Raw genomic sequence first — 20356 nt, 5'->3', positions numbered from 1 at the left:
GAGGAAATGGGAAAAAAACTTCCTATACACTAGAGGAAACTGGTTTCTGAGCAGTTGTGATCTTTGCTCAATTCATAACAGAAAATGAATAAAAAAACCTCATCTGAAACTAATTCTAGAAGCAGGGATTTTCTCTGTTTTAGTCAGTAGGGAGTGGAGACTTATTCCCTTAACTTCTAACTCAATCTAATAATTTTTGTATCAACTTTCTATATACGAGAGAATTGTGGTAAATCTCACATTTTTTTTATCTTAAAAATATTTTGGGGTGCTTACTATTATGAGAGGGTATAAGCAGAGCCACAGCAAAACTCTGGCCAACAGGGTTCCACCCCACCAATTTGAGAGCTATTCTCAAGCCTATTTCCAACCCTGAACACAAACAGTCACGTAGCTTTAATGTTATTCAGAAATCAGTCATAGCATTCACTGAAGTGATCTCACTAATAAATCAAGGACAGGCAGGGTAGCTGTGGTACAATGGCTTGTATCATAACTCCACCATTACCATCAAGATTTATCACTCTTAGAAGCACACTGATCTCAAATACATTTTTCCTCCTCCTTATTCCCAAGATCTTAACAGGAGAGAATGATTTACATTAAAAACATAAAGCACAATGAGGAAAAAATACAAAAGGATTCCAGGAACCTATTTTAAATTACAATTTCTGGAATTCCCCAACATAAGGATAAGCTAAGAAAGAAAACTCTAGAAAGCAGACTTGTACCTTCACTTTACTTGAGCACTGAACCTGAAAAAAATAGTTAATACAGGAGCCACATAGACAAAATAGCTCCTAAGAAAGTCAACCTGACGATTATTTTCTTTACCAAAACTTTAGCCTCTAAAGTTAGGCAATAAAGAGGAACTGTAAATTTGACCTAATCATCACCCTAGTCAATACTCATGCTGGCTGATGAAAAGCCATCTCCTCTTCAGTCATCACACTGAAGTTCTCAAGAGAGACTTAAGATCAAGATCCGTCATCTGTTATCTTTTTTTCTTATCTCTGAAACACCTCTATCTCTAAAATAGACTAATCCAAAATAGCACAATTTTGCTAAGCTTAACATTATACTGAAAATGTAATCTTCATGAAGTACTACACAGGTGGGACTCAGGAGAAAAAAAAAACAACCCACACCTGTGAGAGCAACAGAGAAGTCAGTGTTTTGCAGTGAATCTAATTGCATTTTCCCCACTTTTCAGAAGTCTATAGACACAGATAGATGTCCTTTTCTTGGTATAAACAGATTAAGAAACACCTCATTTTTATTAGAAAGGACGTGCCAGTAAGACTTTTTACAATATAACGGACCAGAAGGTTATTTAGAGAAAGTACAACACACAGTTCTAATCACTGTCACTGGAGACTACTGATGAAAAGGCTGTTAAGGTCTTTGTCCAGTGAAGTCCTGAAAGTTTCCAAAGAGGAAGGTTGCAGGACCTTACACAACCTGTTCCAAAATTTAACCAGCCTCAACAATAATTTTTTTTTCCTTGTATTCAGCTGGAGTTTCCCTTACGCAACTGTTCTCTCTCGTCCCTTGCTGAAGACCCCATCCAGCTGCCTCGTCAGCCTTCCCTGCTTCAGGCTGAGTACAGCTGGTGCCAGTGGCCTCCTCTCCAGGCAGACATTCCAGTCAATGAAGGCCTTCCTTCTCTTCAGTTTGTCATGTCCTGCAGGGAGGGCCAAAAACCGGGCATGGTCTTCTGGGAAGAATCTCAACAGCACCAAACAGATGGGGAACAACACCAACACATTCTATGGATTAACTGAGTGCAAATGTTGTGAACAGTTAAATATGACCAGCCAGAAATGTTACACAGGCATAGCAACAACAAACAATTACACCACCAGCACTACTTATAGGAGTAATAGGTAATAATTTTTTTCTCCCTCACTGAATTGTTTGAACTAGGACCTCCAGAGCTGTAAAACCGGCACATAATTCCATGGCCTCTCTCAAGTAGTCTACTCATTAAAAATGAAGTCTTTGCCACACACTAAATAATGGAAAGAAACCCCAACAGAGGAAGTAACGATTCAATAGGAAGATGGCAGAATGAGTAGGATGAGAGAAGGCATTAAGTGGTCCTCATTTTTATGCTGCATGGCACAGTGATTGAAAACATAAAAAGGTATCCAAATACTTAATGGAACATGAATAATCAAATCTATAATATTTGTCACACATTAAAAACATTCCCTTTATATTGCATACAAAGCACAAAGCGCATTCCCTTTCTTAAAAACCTGGATGGAGTTAAGGGTCAAAGACTTTTTATTATTTTTTAACTGAAAAGTTCAGGGCTACAATGCAAAACAAATGAAAAAGGTAAAACAAATCGCAACCTAGAGACTCCTAGTAAATATGAAATAAATGCACTAGCACTTAAAATCTCAGAGAAACTTTTAATAATTGAAGACTGAATCAAACAAGCCAGAAATCCAGGTGCACACACCCAGGAAACAGTACATATACCCACATGAACCCGTATACTCCAACAGACTGAAAAGCCATTCGCTCACCAAAACAATTCTGTGTGTGAAGGGACACACCACACAAAATGCTGTCGTAAAGTTCCAGACAGTCATGAGAGCTACATTCAAAGCCTGAAATTAATGTGCCAATGAAACTTAATGAAATCACAGTTTCAAGGAAAACATACCATTTTAACAAGCAAGTCCTAAATCAATCATAAGGTATCAGATAACAGACTTCTGTCAGTGCTCAGGGGAGTACTAATATTACAGCCAAAAAAAAAAATCAAAACAAGTTACTGAAAACTATAACATTCAAAAAGAAATTAAAGAAAAACAAGCATGGCTGAATGCATGTAATATAGGTAAAAAACAACACACTAGCAGAAACCAAGAAAAAAGCAGGAGATTTATTAGTGGAAAACTATAAGCTGATTATATAATGAAGAGAAAGTCACAAACTAAATTCAGAGTTGCTTATATTTCAGCAGAAAGTCTGCCACCACAACCTCCTTTCAGCCAGCAGCAGGTCTCAATCCTTAACAAAAAATTCACTTAGTGTCATTCTAAGTTCACAGTACATCTTAGGAATGTCTTTACCAGCCTCGTCCCAAGTGCGAGTACACACGCTGTGACCCATCAATCACAAACTACTACACACATGCCAAGCTCTTTATTACATGACAGTAATACGATGGTGCAAAACTATTTGGTACTAGAGAAGTGGCTCTCTTCTAGAAGCTTTTGCTATCATTTCTTCCTACATCTGCAAAAGGCAGATGTATTTCCTAACCTTCTCTTTCAAGTGAGAAGTTTTAAAAAATCACCATATAGCAACTTCAGATCAAATGGCAGAAGTTCCATGACCTCTGTGTATTTGCACAAAATATTGCGTGCCAAACATCATTATTTAACAGTCCTTTACCAAACCTCTTCACTGATTTTCTTACTAAATTTATATCCTGGCTTTCAAATTATGTTTTATGATGAAAGAGATTAATTGCTAATGAAACTTCCTTTTCTCAGTATTTAATTCCCATGTACAAGTTCCTGGGCAACAGCCTGTAAGGGCAGCTCCTATTTTATCTTGTACAATTCAGAAGGTATCCAGAAAAAATGTAAGTAATAAAATATATATTATTTTTAATAAGTTTATTAACATCACAGCAGAACACAAGCAATCCAGCAGGTTTCCACAATGTGCTAACAGTTACTTTCTGACACAGGTGACTGAGGATCCAAAGAAGAAGAGGCAATCTGCTGCACCTCATATTTACAGACAAGGAAGAATTCTTGGGGGTGTGAAGTTCAGGGACCACCTTGGCTAAGTGACTGTGAACAGTGAGGTTCAGGATCCTGAGAGCAGAAAGCAAAGCCAAATAACACCATCACAGCCCCAGACTTCTGAAGAACAGAACTGTTCAGGGATCAGCTTGGAAGAATTCCACAGGAGACAGTCTGGAGAGAAGAGGGGTCCAGGAGAGCTGGTTGATTTTCATGGATCTCCTTCAACAACCTCAAAAATGGTCCTTACCAGTGTGCAGAGAATCAAGCAAAGGTGGCAGGAGGCCTGTAAGGATGAACAAGAGGCTTCTGACTGAACTCAAATGTAAAAAGGAAGCATACAAGATTACAAGCATGACCCAGGTGATCCAGGAGAAACAGAGACCCTGTCTGAGCATGTGGTGATGGGGCTTAGGAAAGCCAAAGCCCACCTGGATTTCAATCAGGTATGGGACATGAAGGGCAACAAGAAAGGTTTCCAAACACACAAAGGACAAGAAGGTGGATTTATCAAGATGAAAACATGCTTAATCAACCTGATGGTCATTTGTAAGGAGTTGAATGGCTTGGTGGATGAGAGAAGAGCAGCAGGTCTTTTTTATCCTGACATCAGAAGGGTTTTTGACACTGTCACCCATAATGTTGCTGAACTGATGAAGTATGGGCTAGATAAACGGACAGTGAACTCAACTGGAAAGTGGCTGAATTGCCAGGTTGAAAGGGTTATGAACAACAGCATGAGGTCCAGCTGGAGGCCAAATATGAAACCACAGGAGGCACTGCACACAAACTGAAATAGAGGAAAACCCACTTAAACATTAAAAACCCCCCAACTTTTACTATAAGCACAATCATAACACTGAAACAGGTTGCCAGAGAAGCTGCTGAGTCTCCATCGTTGTAGGTAAAACCAGCCTGGACACCATCCTGGGTGGCCTGCTCCAGTTTACTGAACTATATGATCTTCGGAACCTTCCAACCTCAATGACTCATGTCCAATATAGTCTGGCAGTACCCTCTGCTAACATGCACATGAGACTGCGAAGGTAAGTGTAAAGAGGTATCCACTTCTCTGCCATTCTCATTTAATTTTACTGAAACGATGTTATTCATGCAAATGTCAATTTTCTCAAACTTCTGGCTTCGGCAACCACTTACTTACAGGATCTACAATTACAATATATAATCACATGGGTATATGGAAGGAAACAGGAATCAGAAGAACAAATTCACCCTGATACAGATCTCAGAGAGCCAGAAACTCTTGAGTCATAAAAAGATTTAATACCAAAGGGTGATTGCACCAGGTACAGCAGTGGTTTCCAGGCTCCAGGTAAAATCCTGTGGAAACTACAGAAAAGCCTTTTCTTTGTACCATAGCTAATTATGACATTATCAGCTGATCCCTGTACTTTGCCATTGTGAGCAATTCTGACTACCTCTTACTTCCAAGTTCACGCTATACAAAAATCTACTTACCAAATCTATAACTATGTTCCTTAATAAGGTACATTTTCACATTAATCTACCTCATTATTTGAAGTCTAACAGGAGAAAAAATACTTCAAATATTTGCAGCTGACTACAAATTCCTGCAAAAGGATCACACAGCAGAACAACAGATAAAATTCAATTACAATTAAGAAAAAAACTTAAAAGCAGGTTTTTTTAAGAGAACATTAGTATGTTCTTACTACTTTCCCAGCTGACTGTTTAGAGAGTACATTTAACCATCTACTCTGTTATTTCTAGGTAAGATACCTATACCCTTCACGCATGAGGCTTCTGTAAGCAAAGTTGCAAAGAAAAAAAAAAGCCACAAAAAACAACAAAACAGGAAAAGAATTCTCTTAAAACAGTCAGACTTTGTTAATGCTGGAAGGATACACTGAATGAAGTATAATTATACTTCAGTCCATGACTCGCTATGGAAAAATGCTCAAGATTTTCTTTTAGCTTTCCTTTTCTTTTTTAGATTAAATTTACATTTTTTAAATTCACAATTTGTACTATGTTTACAGCAAAGAGTCTTATTTGCCTAGTTTCGGAGACATGTCTACAACTCTTCCAAGTTGCAGACATTCAAAAAAGCAGGACTCATTCTTCACAGATTTCCTTTAAAGAGACAAGCTTTTTCCCCCCACTAAATTTGGATAAGAATAAAAGAGTTGTTAAAAATATCAAATTTTTGTCCCCAAAACAAACATATCGACCTCCACTGTGTGTTTAAATTCAGATTACTGGGTTTTTTACAACATTCTTCCTATTTTCATGTTGTGACGTCGTATCACAGAATCATATAACAGCATGTCAGGTTTTCGATAGTAAATCTAGTTTTGCATTACAAAAAGAAAAAGGACTGGTATTTGTAGGCTTTTTAGCCTCAGAATTGAAGAAGATGTTAGTTGCTTGGGGTATTTTTGCTTAAACTTGACACTGATTCCTCCAAAAGAAGGTTTGCAGCAAGTATACAATGCAAGTTATTTACTTATATTCTAGCACATAATACAAAAAGTACTCAGCATTAAAGAACTGTAATAGAACAGGCATGACTGGTTTTCACAAGAATTAAAGATTTTTTTCAAAGGTTCATTTATTAGAACCTCTGATCCAAAGCCTGCTGAAATCCAGGAGAATCTTCATCTGAAAGGACTTATACAGGCTATTTTATGAAGTATAATAATGTATTTTTCCCCCATTTTAGTATTTTTAATTAGACTGAATACTTTTTTCCAATTATTAAAAAAGTTTTATTAACATAAGGCATCACAAAATATCTTCCTATGCATACATTTGTTATCATTTCTGAAATCATGTAACCTACCTCTGCACTTAGGAATAAAAAATAGCCTAGACTCCAATCATTTTAAGCAATAAATACAATGGAACTTCTAGGAACTGGCTGGAACTCATAGTACTAAATAGCATAATGGAACAGTAAAGCCTCTACTATCACATTATAACAGCCATTTAACAGCCAAAATAAGGTAACAGAGAAAAACAGACTTGTGAAATAAAATGCAACTACCCTAGAAAGGGATTATTAAGGGGTAAGAATTAATTGCAAGATCCTTCTGCAGTGAGTCATTCTAAAATGCAACTAATTGTATTTCTTTCCCAAATGAGAAGTGTCTTCGCAAGAAAGAAACTAAGTTCCACAAAAAACAATTGCACCACGTGATAAAGAATACAGAGGAAGAACAACCACTGCTCCTCATGGGTTGAAAAGGCTAGTAATGCTCAGCTGAGGGCATATGCTTGTAATCCTTACTTTCTCACTTACAAGAGATGGGAAGACTACAGGTGCTTTCCAAGGAATGAAAGCTCATGGTATCTTGGGTCCTAAGCAGTAAAGAGAAATCAGCCAGACCAGATTATCTAAGTAGGGGAAGTGACACTGTATTAGCTGACTTAAGGTCAAGTCACTCCCAAAACCCTGTTCCTAATCTGGCACATAATGCCTTCCCCTCAGCTCATCTGGTGGCATTAATGGTTTCAATTTAAAAAAACCCAACAATTTTTAAATAAAAAAACCACCACCACCCACACAGCAACACACCACCCAAAAAACCTAAAACCACAAACAAAAAAGCCCCCACACTAAAACATCATGATTCACTCTTCTGGCACTATGCAAAATAAGATAATTGTGGTATTTCTGCTTCACTTCCCTCACAGCAGACACAGAACCTAACACAGATAAAATTCTGTTTCCAAACTTCAGATTCCCACTGTGAACTGCAAGGAAGCTTACAGACAACCATTACATCACTGACTGATGTTGCATCATCCACAATTTAAGCCACTAAACACTGGCCATGAAATGGATAAAGGTTAACATGCTGAGGGAATTGCAGGGGGACAATCTTTTTCCCAAATAAACTCACACCGGACAGTGTGAATAACAGGCAGCACTGAATTCTAAACTGAACACAGGATTTTTTCCATAAGTTTATACAACTCCCTGGTTTAAATGAAACAAGGAAAAAATTATTCTCTGCAGACAAACTTACCAGTGAGAACTGTTTACCCTGAACACGCCTTGCTGAGTAACTGTCTAATATTACCACTGTCTCTACTCACTCACATTAAAGAATTTAGTTTCTCAGTCGTGAATCACTGATTACAAGAGCAGAAACCATCTTAGCCACAGTCGCCTTGTAACATTTTAGATCTAGCTTTAAAAATAGGTTTTGGGGGTGGAGGTTGTTGGTCTGCCTACCCACAAAAAAAAAAAAAAAAAACAACTCAACAAAACTATTTCATGGCCATCTCATTTCACAGTTGTTTAGGTAGGAGGTTTTGGGGTTTTTTTTTTACCTTCTTGATAACTGATTTTCAGGCGAAGAGAAGTTTTTGGTGAAGAGGAGAAGTTCTATTTTGCCAGGAGGAGCTCCTCCCTGCCATTCTTTCCCTGATCTGTACATCACTCAGTCCCATGCCTTTGAAGTTTGCTATGTAGCCCCTGAAAGTGCTGTTTCCATTCCCTAAGCTGCTACCACAGAACTGTAGAATAGTTACTCCTCTTTCACTCCAGTGAACAGAAGACCCAGTAGCATCATTTACCACAGAAGAAAAAAGGAATTTTCCACTGGCTCTAAGGGATTTACTGGTTTTGTTGCTGCAGTAAGACTTGGAATTGAGAAATGAAGTCTTGCAATGTAATGCAGTCCACTTAAAAAGTAATGCAGAAAACAATTCAACAGACAAAAAAAACCACTTGCCTGACTGTGGAAAAGAAAGCAAGAAACCAAGTGAAAAAGCAATAAGAAATATGACAGCATATATAAATTCTGTGTATAAGCCCTATCACCTTGCCCTCTCCTTCAAGTGGGCGGGGGGGATGGAGGATGAGATAGAGGGTACACAAAAGCAGGTAACTGTGCATTTCATTTTAGCTTATTAAAACTGGAGAACATTAGACCTATAAAATGCAACAAGAATTACCAGCAACTTTAACAAAAACGAGCAAAATCAAAGACAAGTTTGATATCTTCAAGAAACAAAAACAGGTCCCAGTGCTGAATATTTGAAAAACTCTCTTTCCTGTTACTGATCACCAACAGCTGCCTTATTTCATCAGGGTTGGTACAGAACCTCATGAAAGCAGAAGGAATCCTGATGAGCTATCATGGAATCAGCATTGCAACATATAAGAACACCCGTAGGTCAGACCAAAAGGTTCACCTAGCCCTTCTCCTACAGTGACCAAATCCAGAGAGCTGCCAATAATTAGGAAAGAACATAGAAGTAAGCATCACTAGACTATCCTCCCAGCTTCAATTATCCACAAATCCATAATCCATTCCACTACAAGGGTACTGACTAACTCTAAAAGTATTGCTCTTTCAAAAATGCATCTGGGTTGCATACACACTTTTAGCTTCCAAAATATTATGGTGCAGAGAAATAAGCTTAACTAACTTTTATGCAAAGGACCATCTCCTTTTGCTTGTTCTCACTCCACCCATGCTCATTTGACACTCTCAAGTTCTTGGTGTAGATAGCAGAAAGTTGATCCATAGAAATTCAAGAGAGTTGGAGAAAGCATCTCAACATCACCTCTGTCTCTTCCCAAACTGCCAAATCCTAGCTTCCTTTTATGGTTTTGATACAGTACCAACTCCATAAATTCAATTATCATAGTTGCCGTTTCTCTGTGACTTTTCTGGCTTCACTATATTGTTTCCAAGACAGGGAAAAATGAAGGGAGATGGGACAGCACTAGACTTAGACACACCAGCTCCAAGTGCACTATGGATTTATATCCGGAGGCATGACAGAGAACATTAACTCTTCAAAATCATTAGGAAATGGATAAAATTTTGTATTTTTGACCAAGCATTAAGCTACTGTTTAATCCTTGGAGTTACCTACCACAACTCTTAAGACTTTACCCATGAGCTCTTAGTTAATCATTAGCTCCCAGTATTTTATATGTGACATATTACTTGACATTTATGTACACTTCAGTTTTCATTTTATATCAACTAGTGCTGAAGATCAAAAGGTCCTTCAGCATTTCTTCACAGACAATTCATCTTTATTTATCTGAATAACTGCATCACCAAGCAGAAGTTCTCTACAAAGAAAGATTAAAAAAATAAGCACTTCAGCTCTCTGTTGCCATTTAACTCATGAAAATAGCAGAAAGCTATCAGACCTGCTCAGATATACAGTTGGATTGTAGCCTCAGTCACAGTGCAAATAGAGAGAAAATTACTTACAACCACCTATAAAGAACTCATGAAAAAACAACACCTAAAGGGCACGGGCTATGAAATGCTACAGGTATTGGCCAGCATCCATTCTACAAGACCATGTTTCGTAACACTTTCATCTAGAAAAAAATCTTTGTTGCACAGACTCAGTCACTCAGCCATTTTGGTCAGGTGTGCAGTATTTTTAAGACAAAGGAATACTACTTCCCTTTTTTTAATTAAAATGTAACAAAAGAGATGCAAGTAATGAGCTTGTAAGACACCCATGACATCAGGATCACAATACCAGCTTGCCAAACTACTTTCAGCTACCAAATTACTCCAGTATCTGATTCAGATGCACAGATTGCAAGAAACACTGAAGATTATGCATGTTAACTTGTTTCACTCTTCCAATTTTCATATTATTGTTAATTTGACAAGATGGGAAACTGTAATACCCCCAAAGCAGTACACAAGTTCTCTCCTTAAGAAAGGAGATCATGTTTAAATCCCACCTCACCAGCAGCTCCAAAACAACTTCTCCAACGTGTTTTTTAAAAAAATAACTAAAGCATACAGAAAGTGCAAGACTGTATTTAGACAGACCATACAAAAACAGTGCAAGTACAGAGAATGGAGCAGAAGACCTGTAAAATTGCCATGAAAATTGATTACTCTGGGCAAAGTTTACTTACTCACCTTTTACCATGGTGATTGAGGATAATAAAATTTTAAAATGCATGCAAGAAGGAACAAGTCAGATTTTACAACCATTGATGAATAAGAAATGTTTGTGGCTACACATGGGAATACTTTTCACTGGAGTCACAGGCTCTCTATTAAAGTTGCATCAAAATTAGAGACCTGAGAAGAAAAGCACAGCAACAATAACAAAGCATGAATTGCAATGGGACAGCTCGTTACATGAAAACTGCGGCATTCTTCTCAGAGATAACCCTAACCAGATCCTTATCTTACCAAAAACAGGTCAGAACATACAGGTAGTAAGAGTCACCTGCTTGAAGAGCACATACTAGACCTGCTGCTTCTTTTGCTGGCCAAAACAACAACAAAATATTTCAGTTCTCAATTCTTGCATCGCAAGGAAATTTTGACAGCTTTTCATACTCCTGCAACTGCTGACTGAACTCTAGCCCACTTAGATATTATAAAACTGATGACATATGAGCTTAACCTTGTCTGAACTATAATAGACTTTAATTAAAGAATTGTATTTAAATATCTATCAAGTTTCTTAGGAAATTAGCCACTTCCAAATCTTATTACAACAGGACAGACCTTGAACAAATTAAAATGTCATGTTTTCTTCAAAAATAACTGGAATTGTATTAAGGTTTTGAAATTCACTACTTCAGCTCATAAACTAGTTCTTGAGCAACATCTCTCCATGTGCAGTTTTCCAATGTAAAACCACAACCTAAGCTGTAGATTGAGCTCAGTTTTAGTTCTCAAAATTGAGAAGTTCACTTCAATGCCATGAACATATGATTGGGCAGACTCTGTCTGCCACAAACAAGTGATACGAAAGGGATTTCTGAGAATTTAAAACTTCTCTTTTTAGCTCATCCCACGGACAGAACAAGTAGAACCCAAGACACCTATCCATCTCAAAGTGTTAAACTGCATCACAAAAAAGTATTTTAATTTAGTCTTTTCTGCCCTCGCACTTAGAATAAAAAAAAGTACACAGGTATATTCAACACTAAGGTTTAAGGTGATTTAAGAAGCTTTGATTTTTTTAACATTTTTTAATTACAGGATTCTTCATTCCTGTATGTTCTCATAAACTTCATAACACAAAAAAACTCCCAAATATTTAGATGAAAAACTAAACTAGAAGATAGTAAAATACAATCTTTTAAAGGGTGGGTGGTTTGTAATAAAGTTTCAGTAAAGTGTACAATGAGATATACATAGATACGAGCAGGAGGGCACACCACCATTTCTGTTAGGTAAAAAAAAAATAGAAAAAGAAGAAACAGGTTCAGGTTTCTCTTTTCAATCTATTTGTACCAACTGCAACTGTTGGTTGCAGTTAGAAGCATTTAGAATCTCTCTCCTCAATACAGTTTAAAGTTTTCTACTTGATTTCTCGTCCCTGGCCCTTCAAACAAACATAAACCTCAAAATTTAAAATAAGGAAGATCGTGTTATCCAGCCAGCTCAGTGATGCCAGTGCAAGATTATTCCCTACAGCATATTTGCTAGTGCTTAATGCAGTCCATACTGTGTGTCCTAACACATTATGCAAATGACACACACATAAAAGAAAATGTCTATCTCGGAGTGTCCCCCTCCACCAACAGTGGATCTGTAATTAGCCATGTCCTCTAAGGAGGCTCCTCATTCACTCTCACCAAAGCAGCAGCTGCTGGCAAATGGAAATAAAGAAATTCAGAACAAAAATAAGCCTACTACCTACACTCCCAAAGATGTACACGCATGGTTGCAAGCCAGAGTCAAAATCTAAACAGCTGTTTGCACTTTTCCAGAATGCCCACACAGAATCTCTTATGCCCAACACCAAATATTTACTAACATGATTTGTATCAGGCTCTCTTAAACATCATTCAGAGAGCTGCAGCAACAGCTCTCAATGCTTCACTCAAACACTTCTGAACTACAAGTTTTCAATGCAAAAATCAAGAACAGAAAATATAAAGCAGCAACACTTTCTGCTGAATGCAATTCGCTGGCATACAGAACAAGAGGGTACACCAACTCAGAAAACTGCAGTAGTTCTAGTCCCCCCAAAGCAGAGATCCAGAGAAAAAAGCATGTAATTGTGCCTAATTTTTACGATTCTACTACCAAGTGATCCACTCTCTAAACTCTAGTATCACCTCCCCAGAAGAGTTCTCTGAAAATTCAACAGTAATGATAAAACAGTAAATTCAGAAAATTGTTTCACCATTACCAAGGTAAACAACAATTTAGGGAGTAGTCAGAGTTCCCATCTAACTAGAGTAAATGAAAAATGCATCTCACCTTGGTTTAAAAAAAACAAAACAGCAAAAAGGAAAAACACCACAGAGGAAGCCTTCCCATCAAATAAGTTTTATGCATTCAAGAACTGCATACATAAAACAGCTTATCCCACCTTGCAACTCTAAGATTAGGCAGTTTCAGGTTTACAAGATCATAGAATCAGCCAGGCTGGAAGGGACCTCTGAGATCATCAAATCCGACCCCTGATCCACTACCACCGTGGTTACCAGACCATGGCACTAAGTGCCACATCCAGTCTCATCTTAAAAACCTCCAGGGACGGAGAATCCACCACCTCCCTGGACAGCCCATTCCAATGCCTGATTACCCTCTCTGGAAAGAATTTCTTCCTAATATCTAAACTAAACCTCCCCTGGCACAGCTTAAGACCATGCCCTCTTGCCTTGCTGATAGTTGCCTGGGAGAAGAGACCAACCCCCACCTGGCTACAACCTCCTTTCAGGGAGTTGTAGAGAGTGATGAGGTCTCCCCTGAGCCTCCTCTTCTCCAGGCTGAACAACCCCAGCTCCCTCAGCCTCTCCTCATAGAACTTGTGCTCGAGTCCCTTCATCAGCCTTATTGCTCTTCTCTGGACCTGCTCCAGCACCTCAATATCCTTCCTGAAGGATGTGTCAAGCCTCTGATATGAACACAGTCAAAGCCTGTTTGATGTCGCTGTTCCCACTCATTATACTTCTACTGCATGTGCCTACCACAGAAGTGTCTTTGCAGAAATATTAAAAATTACAAGACATAAGAAGGATTTGGAAGGAGAAATGCACAGCACTTGCCATTATCTACATTTTGTATTACAGACAAGCAAAGTGTGACATGCTTACCCCCATTCATCCATTGATCTGACCAGACAGCATAACTCTCATCCAGTGTCTCTGCACTATGCTTAGCATAACATTATTTTCAATATATTATCTATTGTGGTAGGCAGACAAACACTTCCTCTACAGCAAGGCCCTAAGGTTTTGAAGAGAACATAGACTCTGACACCTTCCCCAATAAGGGAATTATATCTAACAGCCCATCAGACTGACTTCTGGGGTGCTGTCAATTCAGATTGTTTCAATGCCAGTTTAGAAGCCTCATCATTTATAACCAAGGCTAACCCACACCTTTTAAAAACAATGACCCCTGTTAAAACCACAGGAAATAAATCTTGTTTTCAATTAACATCATTTCCCAATTTTTTATATCTGCTTCCTATCCTATGCAATTTAATATAAAAACAACTGCAAGGAAGAATAACTTACAACCTCTGAATGCTAGAAAACCTCAATTTTTCTTCCAGTGGTTATCAGAGAAAAAACAAAAAACACCAGCTACAAAGCACCAGTATATATTCCTAATAGCTTAGATTAACACTGCTCCCTAGAAAGAGATACAGGAAGTTTTTCTTTTAGTAAGGCTGACAGTTGCACATGTTTATATTCTAATCCCCATCTACAAAGCAATATGTGTATGTATTCACAAAATTAAAAAAAAAAGAAAAAGAAAAGGCCAGCTTTTATTTCACTCTTTTCAGAGCACATACTGATCAGCTGAGCTATGATTACTTCCAGTAAGATGTTTTCAAAGGTACAAGAGGGTCAAGATCACAAACGCATACAGTGCATAAGACTAAATACCTCCTATTCCCCAACTGTTCTCTCAATTATTTTTTCATGTAAGTAAATATGAAGGACATGAAATAATACATCTGAAGTAGCAGATGTTATTTTCACATTTCAAAAACAGAAATCATTAAAAATAGCTTATACAGAGAAAAGTCAACTCAGTCATTTGATGTCTGTCAAACCTGCTAAAGAAAAATCATTCTTATAATGTGCATACTGCATTAAATATTTGTAATTATTTCATATGGACACAGTTCAAGATACTCTTCAGCCCATTCCGTTTGTCTTGCAAAAATATTTTTTTTCAAACAATTATCAAAGTGGTATGATCAACAAAGCTGTATTATTGGGAAGCAAAAAGTCACTTTGAAAAAAACATCAAACACAGTTACATTTGAAGGCAGATACCTTCCTTTTCTTGAAGGAACTATTTTCTGCTTTATATTGTCACTTATCAAATATGTAACATTTCCTCATGGAAGAGATCCATGTTTTGTCAAATTATCTTATGCTTACTGTGACATAAATGAGAGCAGAAGTCAGCATTATGCTTGCATGATTAAACAGGATTTGACTCCAGCCTTTTGAATAGCTGCAATCACAGCTCCTGGTAAGACTGGTATTTATATTGAATTTATTCTCCCTCAACAGAAGGTTTGTGCAGAATTCTCTTTCCCTCTAAGTAATGTACACTCCTAACAACCATTATTGTGTACTATTTGACATGTAAAAATCTTACAAGTGCATTTCTCTAATTCTGATAACTTCAACATTACGATTAAACCTTCCAGCGTCTAAGTATCAGGCATAGCAAAAGCACCAATACCAACAACACAGAGTTTCACAACAGTTTACATGTTCACAGGCATAATTACATAAAGACTGAAATGCAGGATCAAAATACAACTTCAGTCCTTCTGCCCCTAGAGAGTTGTAACACCTGGGAGTCACCACTTGAAGTTTAGCAATGTCATCCCAACCAGGTTGTTAAAATAGTAAACGATCTATTAATTATTGTTAGCAAGAACGCAAATGATTTTCTATTTATAGCGTCATCATTGCCCTTCTCTGGTTCCTGACCCAGCACATGCTTCTCTTGAGTTTACGCAGTTGTGCTCTCTCTGATAAGGTGTAGGAGTGACAATACTGTGGGATTTTCTTTCCCTTCTCTGAAATTGAACAGTTGTGATTACAAAGCAAGTACTAAATAACCTCTGACTTTTCTTTTACAGAAGTCTTTGGAAATGTATTCCTAACTATTGCCAAATGCAGAAGCTCTTGGGAATCTCCAAAGACAAGTCACCGTTCCTAACAACTCAGCTGTTAAGCAAAAAAAAAAAAAAAAACACAAACCCAAAACCTCACACTCTTACTGCAAATTTGCAGTAAAGTATTAGAAATTTGCAATAAACATATAAATGTATGTGTGCTCTAAGGAATTCCAAGAGAAAAATATCAAAGTCTTAATGAAATTATTTGATAAAGTATTTTTAATATTCATAAATTAAGGAAATAGTATTACTAAGAATTAAAATCTGCCTTTGAAAGCTAAACATGCTGTGGTTACTATTTTTTTCATCCTGCTTTTAACGTTCAGAACAGTAAACTCTACCAAAAACAGATCTGGCATTTCTTTAAATGCAAAACAGTGTGAATAGGAAAAAAAAAAATAAAAGGGCAGTTTTTGTTGTGCCTTTCTAGCCAAAGGACGGGAAATTAAATTGACACTAACAGAGAAGCCAGTTCCAGCCTCAAATCTGGACAGGGCTGTAGATGGGATGTTGTGACTGAAGCAGTACTGTCTATACCTCAGCAGGGCTTAAACACTCCAGCAAAACACCGCTACAACCTGACGAAACAGAGATAGCATATGCCTATTAATCTAAAAGCCAGAAAGAACACGCTCTTGCTTATCTGTCCTTATGAACATAAGCTCAGCAATTCTTCCATTTGTAAACGTGTGTCAGATTTCAAACAGAATGGCAAACAGCCCTGAGAGTCCCTGGCCCTCTCTGCCAGCTCTCCCCAGAGCCCAGAATACGTGACCTGTCCCTTTGAGCAAGCGCTCCATGTTCAGACGGGAGCCTGCAAGCCTGAACGCGCAATCTTTGTTCTCAACAATCGTTTCAGTGAAGGGGCTCTGAAGTGAAAAAGACCACCAGGTACAATGTCAAAGGGAAAACGAAAAAAAATAAAGTGAAAATAAAAACAGAAACCATGGCAAGGCATGACCAAATGGAACTTAATATCAGATTAGACAGGTGTCCAAAACAAAACACAATTATCAACCAACACATGCAGTACCTAGAAGACTCAAATCGCATGTCCTCTTTTCTCCCACCTCTGTACACAAAGATACACAGAAGCACCACTTCTCAGTCAGACATGCCCTTTCTTTGTCTGACCACTGATCTTGAAGCCAGAGGACAAGTTTTTCAGTTCTTGCTGAAACCTTGATGATTACAGTTGTGTATTTCCAAAACCTTAAACTGGTTGACAATCCTAATTTGCTGCAATTCCCTTGACTGTGATGAACAAGCGCTATGGTGGGAGTCTTCCTCGTGACAACCTGCCACATGTACAGGTCTACAGCTAAAAATCAAATGAGTTAATTACTGCATTACAATGCAAACACCATATGGGATACAGTGTACCAAAACCATAAGTCATTTCCCAAAGTTGCTAATATCTTGCATGTCAAACCCTGCAACTGCAGCAATTTTTTTGAAAACTTAAAATTCCCTTTTTATAGTAATTGTCTTTCATTAAAGGTGTTTTCTGATTTTTTAAACAGAAAAGCTGTTCTTACTGTTCAATACAAACAAGTAAGACTTCAGTTAAAGGGATTTGTTCACATATAGCACATCAAGCACTGTACACAGTAACTATTTCATCAACTGAACTGAGACAGCAGATGCCAAATCACAAATCCTCCCTCTCTCTTGGCATTTTACATGAATCTATGAAAAAAAGTTGTAAGAAAATAAACTGAACTTTAAGACATGCAGCAATATTGTATTAAGGTAACCGAGAAAGCAACACAACCTTGATCAGACGTTCACCAGGACTGTCTAAGTTCAAGCAAAGATTACATCAGGCCTGCTGTGATTAAGGCAATCACCAGCCTAAGTGTATGTTTTCTAGCAGTTACATTTTAACTGCAACATGTATGGGTAAGTACCAGGTAAAACAACAGGCAGAGGAGCCCATTTTGCAATTCCACACCTATTAGCAGTCCCCAATTAGAAAGCTTTAACATGATGAGCTCCAAAAGTGCCACAGGCCTTGTTAGGGCTTACTACAGCAGGGATAGGTGGATTATGACAAGGGCCAGTGCCAAAAGACCAGCAGTTTCAATACGACAGAATTAAAGAGCAGATTTTAATTTTTACCCTTAGACATGTGGTGTCCTCCCTCTTCCCACACTATTTGAACAGTACTGAAGGACAGGTTCTCCAAATACAGCACATATTTTCAACCACATTTTATCACAAAGTCTTAACATTTTCTGTGTCCTTACTTAGGACTCCAGTTTTGTCCTCACCTAACCCACCTGCTTTAGAATCTCTTAAATGAGGTGACAGTAGAAAGGAAAATCTTACAATACCATATGTGCCACTTTTAAACCAAGGCAAAAGGGTGAATTGAGGATACCAATAAACTAAAACTCAGCGTCCAAAGGGAAAAAAAAAACAAAACAGAACATACAAAACAAACAAACAAAAAAAACCCACAACCAACCCAAAAATCACCCATACTTTAATATTTAAGTTCTGTAGGTTTAAAAATCACTCTACCGTGTTTCAACTTCAGCAAACAAAAGGGGTGTACGTTTCATAGCCCTATGTAGATTTAAATCTGCTTTCTGACTTTAGCACAACATGCCCTAACTCTGAGAAATACAAAAGCACGTTTGTCTGTAAATAAAGTTTAAGACAGATCTTAAAACAAGCCTACTGAAACTCTTACATGTATTTTGTTGGATCTGAAGTTGTAGTTGTTTCACAGACACTTATACTATTAATAGGGAGCACAGAAGGAAGCATCAGACATGGTTCTGCGTTAAAAACTTTGTCTTGCGAGTCAAAACACGCAATGGTGCCACCACAGGGCATACTATGAAGTTTCTGAACGAAACAGACACAGACGATCGTGGCAGCAACAAATGCTACGGACAGAAATACGTTTAATATAAGCCGTTATGGACAGGCAGGAGCTTGGCAAGTACTGGGTACAAGGAGGCAGAGGCCGGACCCTTATTTCTACTAAAAATCACCCCAGTAGATTTGTGTGACAGGGACGGAGCCGTACCCCCGGTGCCGCCCAGCGAAGCGCTCCCGTCCCTCGGGGACGGGGCACAGGCGTCGGGACAAGGCGAGCAGGTCGGGTGTGGGGGCGACACGCCGTGATCCGACCGAGGGGCCCAAGGGCTGACCCCGGGCAAACCGCCGTCCCGAGGGCGAGGGCGGCGGCGGCTCCGCGGGGCGGGAAGCGGAGCCGCCGCCCGGCCCGTGAGGCAGCGGAGGCGCCACCGCCGCCCGGCCCCGGAGCGGCGCCCCGAGAGCGCTCGGCCGGGCGGCTGCCTCCCCTCCGCTGCCGGGGAGCCGCACCACTCCCAGCGTCCAACTCCCAGCAACTCCGGGGCGGGCAGGCAGGAAGAGCGGGAGGGAGGGAGAGCGAGAGGGAGGGAGAGAGGGGGCGGCCATTAAGCCCGCTCCAGCCAAGCCGTTCTTCGCGGCGGGAGGCGGCCGCCCGGCCGGGCCCGCGCCCCGCCCGCCCCCGCCGCTCCTACCTGGCCGCCAGCGCCGCTGCCGCCGCCCGGGGGGGGCTCGTTGTCTCCATCTCCGCCGGGTGGCCCCGCTGCCCACCGGGTCGCCATTATTTCATTCCCGGTTACAAAGGAGGCGCAAATCCTCTGGAGCCCACATCGGGGAAGGGAACGGACAGGAAGGGGGGAGTCAACGCCAGAGCCGCTCGCACACAGCAGGCGAGGCTCGGCCAGCCCAGCCCCGCCGCCGGGGGAGGGGGGCTCGGCCCCTTCACGCGGTTGCCATAGGGAAGAGCGCCGGAACGACCCTAGGCTTCAGCTACGCTCCCCGGCTTCTGCCTTCATAGCTGGAGGAGGAGAGAGAGCAGATGTGTCAGTCCTCGGCAAAGGGCCGCCGCCTCCACCGCCCGTCCCTTGTTAGGCTAATTGCACCCGCTCGTCATCTTCCTCTTCCTCCGGCTCCTCCTATCCCGAGCCCCAGCCGCGGGGAGGAGAGGGCAGGCGGGGAGAGGCGGGAGGCGTCCGCTCCCTCCTACTTCGCTACACGCCGCCGGAGGGAGTGAGGACGGGGCAGCGCTGCCCGGGCAGCCCCGCCGGCGGGGGCGGTGGAGCCGCTCCCCGGCCCGGCCCGGCCCGGCCCGGCCGAACTCTGATCAACTAGTGGAGGTCACGGCCGAGGGGCCGCTCGCTCTCCAAGCCGGGAAGGAGGCCGCTGCCGGCTCGCGATTGCCGCCCTGGCCGTATCCAGCGGTGTGACTGGGCGGGGGCGGCGGGAAGCGCACAAGCCCCGACGAAGAAGCGGCAACAAAAGACTCCTCCGGCGGCAGCGAGGCCGTGCCGAGCTTTTGTCTCTCACGCGGGTCTGCCCGGCTCGCGGGCGGCTCCCTCCCCCCGTCGACGTAGCCGTAGCCGTTCGCGATCAGACCACCGCACCCCACGCCCCGCCCGCGCCCCTCCCTCGGGCCTCCCCCCGCA

General features: G+C 40.5%; 1 protein-coding gene across 3 annotated transcripts in view; it reads right to left on the bottom strand.

Annotated features, from left to right (window-relative positions):
• The window catches only part of ARHGAP21 (Rho GTPase activating protein 21), a 110869-nt gene extending 91011 nt beyond the window's left edge, over positions 1 to 19858 (bottom strand). For 2 of the 3 annotated variants that reach the window (XM_027695723.1, XM_027695727.1), the window contains exon 1: positions 19406 to 19857. In XM_027695723.1, coding sequence (XP_027551524.1) covers positions 19406 to 19492 — 87 coding nt within the window. In that variant the 5' untranslated portion in view covers positions 19493 to 19857. Of the gene's footprint in view, positions 1 to 19405 lie in introns of all 3 variants that reach the window. The other variant, XM_027695726.1, reaches the window with a different exon arrangement.
• Positions 19859 to 20356: the final 498 nt, after the last annotated feature.

Source organism: Neopelma chrysocephalum, unplaced genomic scaffold, assembly GCF_003984885.1.
Source record: "Neopelma chrysocephalum unplaced genomic scaffold, ASM398488v2 Primary Assembly neopelma1_102, whole genome shotgun sequence".
NCBI classification, from domain to species: Eukaryota; Metazoa; Chordata; class Aves; order Passeriformes; family Pipridae; genus Neopelma; species Neopelma chrysocephalum.
Note: the sequence above shows the minus strand (reverse complement) of the source record. Positions and strands in the feature narration are given on the sequence as shown.